The sequence below is a fragment of the Cebus imitator genome, unplaced genomic scaffold (genome assembly GCF_001604975.1).
Source record: "Cebus imitator isolate Cc_AM_T3 unplaced genomic scaffold, Cebus_imitator-1.0 Scaffold651, whole genome shotgun sequence".
Taxonomy (NCBI): domain Eukaryota; kingdom Metazoa; phylum Chordata; class Mammalia; order Primates; family Cebidae; genus Cebus; species Cebus imitator.
In genome coordinates, this window is record NW_016107966.1 from 75,348 (window position 1) to 80,285 (window position 4,938).

The window sequence follows — 4,938 nt, forward strand, 5'->3', positions numbered from 1 at the left end:
GGTTTCACCATGTTGACCAGGATGGTCTCGATCTCTTGACCTCGTGATCCACCCGCCTCGGCCTCCCAAAGTGCTGGGATTACAGGCTTGAGCCACCGCGCCCGGCTCAGAAGTCATTTTTAAAGTAAACTTGGAATTTTAAATATGTGAAGCTGGCATAGTTCTTTGAATAGTTTATTTAGAAATTTTTCATTTTGGAATATTCACTCAAAAGTGCATGTAAGTCTGGGCACAGTGGCTGAGTCTTGTATGTAATCCCAGCACTTTGTAATCCCAGGACTTTGGGAGGTCGAGGTGGGTAGATCACCTGAGGTCAGATGTTCAAGACCAGCCTGGCAACATAGTGAAACCCCATCTCTACTAAAAATACAAAAATTAGGTGAGTGTGGGAGAGATCCCAGGGAGAGATCCAAGATGGCTGATTACTAGCAGCTCAGGATTGTAGCTCCCAGTGAAAGCTCAGGGAACGAGAGGACGCCATACTTTCGGACGAATTTTTGTTGCTCACGGACCAGGAGATTCCCAGCGGAGAAGCCCCACAGGTCACTAGTGCAAATCTTGTGGCCGGCATGGCAGTTTTGTCGGCACCCTGGCACAGTGGTTCTTGGTGCAGAGTAAACGGGACTGGGTCCCCTTTTGGTCGATGTTTGGAGCTCCGGGAAGGCAGAATCGCCCATTTAGCTGATTGAAAAAGGAACTCAAGAGGGAAGCCAGACCAGAGATTCCCGGGCAGAAAAGCACCAAGAATCTTAACGCCACTGTTTTAGCTGGCGCATTGGGTTGCTCAGATTTCAGTGCTGGGAATCAACAAGTTGGACATCCACTCAGAGACCTAATTTGAAAGTTGGTAATTACAGGTGGATAAATTTACAATGATGGGAAGAAACCAGTGTAAAAAGGCTGAGAATACTCAAAATCAGAATGCCTCTCCCTCTACAGGGGATCACAGTTCCTCATCAACAAGGGAACAAGGCCTGATGGAGAATGAGTGCGTTCTAGTAACAAAATTAGGCTTCAGAAAGTGGATAATAAGAAACTTCTGTGAGTTAAAAGAACATGTTCTAGCCCAATGTAAAGAAACTAAGAACCTTGAAAAAAGGTTTGACGAAATCCTTACGAGAATAGACAATTTAGAGAGGAATATAAGTGAATTAATGGAACTGAAGAATACAATACGAGAACGCCAAGAAGTATGATGCACAGGTTTTAACACTCGAATTGATCAAGCAGAATAAAGGATATCAGAGGTCAAATACCAACTTAAATGAAACGAGAAGACAAGATTAGAGAAGAAAAAGTAAAAAGGAATGAGCAAAGCCTCCAAGAAATATGTGACTATGTGAAAAGACCTAATTCACATTTGATAGGTGTACCTGAATGTCATGAAGAGAATGAATCCAAGCTGGAAAATATTTTTCAGGATATTATTCAGGAAAATTTTCCTAACCTAGTAAGGCAGGACAATACTTAACTCCAGGTAATACAGAGAACATCACAAAGATATTCCTCAAGAAGAGCCACCCCAAGACACATAATCGTTAGATTGACCAGAGTTGAAATAAAGGAGAAAATTCTAAGGGCAGCCAGACAGAAAGGTCAGGTTACCCATAAAGGGAAGCCTATCAGACTCACAGCAGAACTCTCAGCAGAAACCCTACAAACTAGAAGAGAGTGGGGGTCAATATTCAATATCCTCAAAGAAAAGAATTTTCAACCCAGAATCTCATATCCAGCTAAACTAAGCTTCATAAATGAAGGAAAAATAAAATTTTTCGTGAACAAGCAAGCACTCAGAGATTTCATCACCACCAGGCCTGCTTTACAAGAGCTTCTGAAAGAAGCCCTACACACAGAAAGGAACAACCAGTATCAGTCATCCCAAAAACTTACCAAAAGGTAAAGAGTATCCTCATAATGAAGAATCTATATCAACTAATGTGCAAAATAGCCAGCTAGCATTAAATGACAATATTATAAGTCACAAATACCAATATTAATCCTAAATTTAAATGGATTAAATGCCCTAATCAAAGACACAGACATGCAAATTGAATAAAAGACTCAAAAGGATGGAGGAAGACTCACCAATCAAATGGAGAGCAAAAAAAAACAGGACTTGTAACTTTCGTCTCTGACAAAATAGACTTCAATAATAACAAAGACTAAAAGAAACAAGGAAGTTACATAATGGTAAAAGGATCAATGCAACAACAGGAATCAATGATCATAAATATATATGCACCCAATATAGGAGCACCCAGATACATAAGACAAGTTCTTAATGACTTATAAAGAAACTTGGACTCCTGCACAATAATAGCGGGAGACTTTGACACCACATCGTTAATATTCGACGGATCAACGAGATAAAAAATTAACAGGGACATTTATGATTTGAACTCAGACCTGGAACAAGTAAACTCAGTGAATATTTATAGAATTCTTCACCCCAGGACCACAGAACATACATTTTTTTCAGTATCACATTACACCTATTTTGAAAGTGACCACATAAATAGAAGTAAGTCACTTTTCAACATTTGCATAGCATTTCACAGATTTAAATGAAATATTGGTTGGCTGTTTGTTTGTTATTTTCTTCCCTTATTCCTGCCTGTCTCCGCTGTTAAGTACAATTATCAGCATAAAAGAGGTTTTTAATACCTATTTTTAGATTGCATTCCAGCCTGGGCAATAGAGCAAGACTCCTGTTCTCTCTCCCCCTTTCTCTTTCTCTTTCTTTCTTTGCAGCCTGCCCCCGCCCCACCCCACACGCCTCCCTCCCTCTACTCCCCGCCAAAAAAAAAAACAAAACAAAAAAAAGAAATTCCCAAAAAAAAAACAAAAAACAAAAAAATTAGGTGAGTGTGGTGGTTCACGCCTGTAGTCCCAGCTACTTGGGAGGTTGGGGCAGGAGAAGCACGTGAACCAAGGAAGCAGAGGTTGCAGTGAGCTGAGATCGTGTGACCGTACCCTAGCCTGGGCGACAGAGCAAAACTCTGTCTCAAAAAGGAAGAAAAGAGCAGCTGGGTATGGTGGCTCACTCCTGTAGTCTCAGCACTTTGGGAGGCTGAGGCGGGCGGATCACCTGAGGTCAGGAGTTCAAGACAAGCCTGGCCACATGGTAAAACCCTGTCTCTACTAAAAATGCGAAAATTAGCCAGGCATGATGGCAAGTGCCTGTAGTCCCAGCTATGCAGGAGGCTAAGGCAGGAGAATTACTTGAACCTGGATGGTAGAGGTTGCAGTGAACTGATACTGCACCAGTGCACTCCAGCCTGGGCGACAGAGACTCCATCTTAAAAAAAAAAAAAAAAAGAGAAAAAAAAAGAGCGTATAAAATGTAAAGATATAATAAATAATAAAATGAAAACTATTGATTTATCTTTTACTAATGAATGATCTTAGTTATTTAATTTTTCCCTTATGTGTGTTCTGTCTTCTCTTTTTAAATTTGAAGCTCACAGGCATTGCCAAGCATTGATAATTAGTGCAAACAAGATTGCAGGTCTATGATAACATTCAGTCTCTCTTGGCAATAATAGCAAACATTGCCTATAATTTATTTATTTATATTGAGATGGAGTCTCACTCTGTTACCCAGGCTGGAGTGCGGTGGCATGATTTTGGCTCACTGCAACCTCTGCCTTCCCGTTTCCAGTGATGCTTTTACGTCATACTCCCAAGTAGCTGGGCATGCAGCTTACAGGCATGCACCACCACGTCTGGCTATGTATTTTTAGTAGAGACAGGGTTTCACCATGTTGGTCAGGCAGGTCTCGAACTCCTGACCTCAGGTGATCCACCTGCCTCGGCCTTCCAAAGTGCTGGGATTACAAGTGTGAGCCACTGCACCCAGCCACCTATACTATAATAGGGAATAGTTCTAAATTTCTTGGAGAGCTACTAACTGTAGTTCAGATAGCTGTTTAACTGCCAACAAGCTGGAAATTTCAGCGAATTCATGCTTTTAAAAAAATGTAACTTGATGACCTTGGTAATACTTTCCACCACTTTTTGAATGCTTACATTTACATTTTTATTCTAAGTCATAAACATAAGTGTGATGTTTGGGCTGTTTCTTTTGCAGAAAGAATTAGGACTTTGCATTGGAAAAGGAAATGGCAACAGATCTGACTCAATATAAAAGACTGAAATTAGTAGGAGAGAAATAGCAAAAAGCCTAAATAATTTCAACTTGAGAACATAATAGTTTAAGAGTTCTGGGCAATTCAAAGTAAATGTACAGATGTTCTCAGGTGGCAGATGTATGAATTGTGGTGGAGGGAGAAAGCATGTAGTCATGAAACACCTTGAGGCAGGATGCTAATTTTACAGAACTGAAGCTCCTTTAATTTCCACGATTAATGCCAATAAAAGAAAATCTTGACTTATTTTTTTAACTAGATATGAAGAAGCTGAAGTTCGGAAAAAACTTGAAGAAAAAGACAGGCAGGAGGAAGCACAGCGGCTACAACAAAAAAGGCAGGAAACAGGAAGAGAGGATGGCAGCACGTTGGCTAAAGGTTCTTTGGAGAATGTATTGGATTCCAAAGACAAAATCCAAAAGGTATTTCAAATTTATTGTGTGAGTTAAAAGACCATTTCTGCTTGTCAGATGATTTGCCTAAAAAGAGTTGCAATTACCACAATAAAGTTCTTTTAGATAACAAAGATAAAATTTAATGTTTTAATTAGAAATTGATTTAAGGCCGGGCATGGTGGCTCACTCCTATAATCCCAGCCTTGCCAATGTGGTGAAACCCTGTCTCTATTAAAAATACAAAAGTTAGTTGGGTGTGGTGGTACATGCCTGTAGTCCCAGCTACTAGGTGGCTGAGGTGGGAGAATCAATCCGGAAGGCAAAGGCTGCAGTGAGCCAAGATTGTACCACTTCAGTCTGGGCAATAGAGCAATGCTCTGTCTCAAAAAAAAAAA

General features: G+C 40.4%; 1 protein-coding gene across 3 annotated transcripts in view; it reads left to right on the top strand.

Moving 5' to 3' along the window:
* USP8 (ubiquitin specific peptidase 8) overlaps positions 1–4,938 on the top strand; it is an 80,146-nt gene that overhangs the window by 35,522 nt on the left and 39,686 nt on the right. For all 3 annotated transcript variants that reach the window (XM_017517881.2, XM_017517882.2, XM_037734665.1), the window contains exon 5: positions 4,408–4,570. In XM_017517881.2, the coding sequence (XP_017373370.1) occupies positions 4,408–4,570 (163 nt within the window). The remainder of the gene's footprint in view (positions 1–4,407; positions 4,571–4,938) is intronic.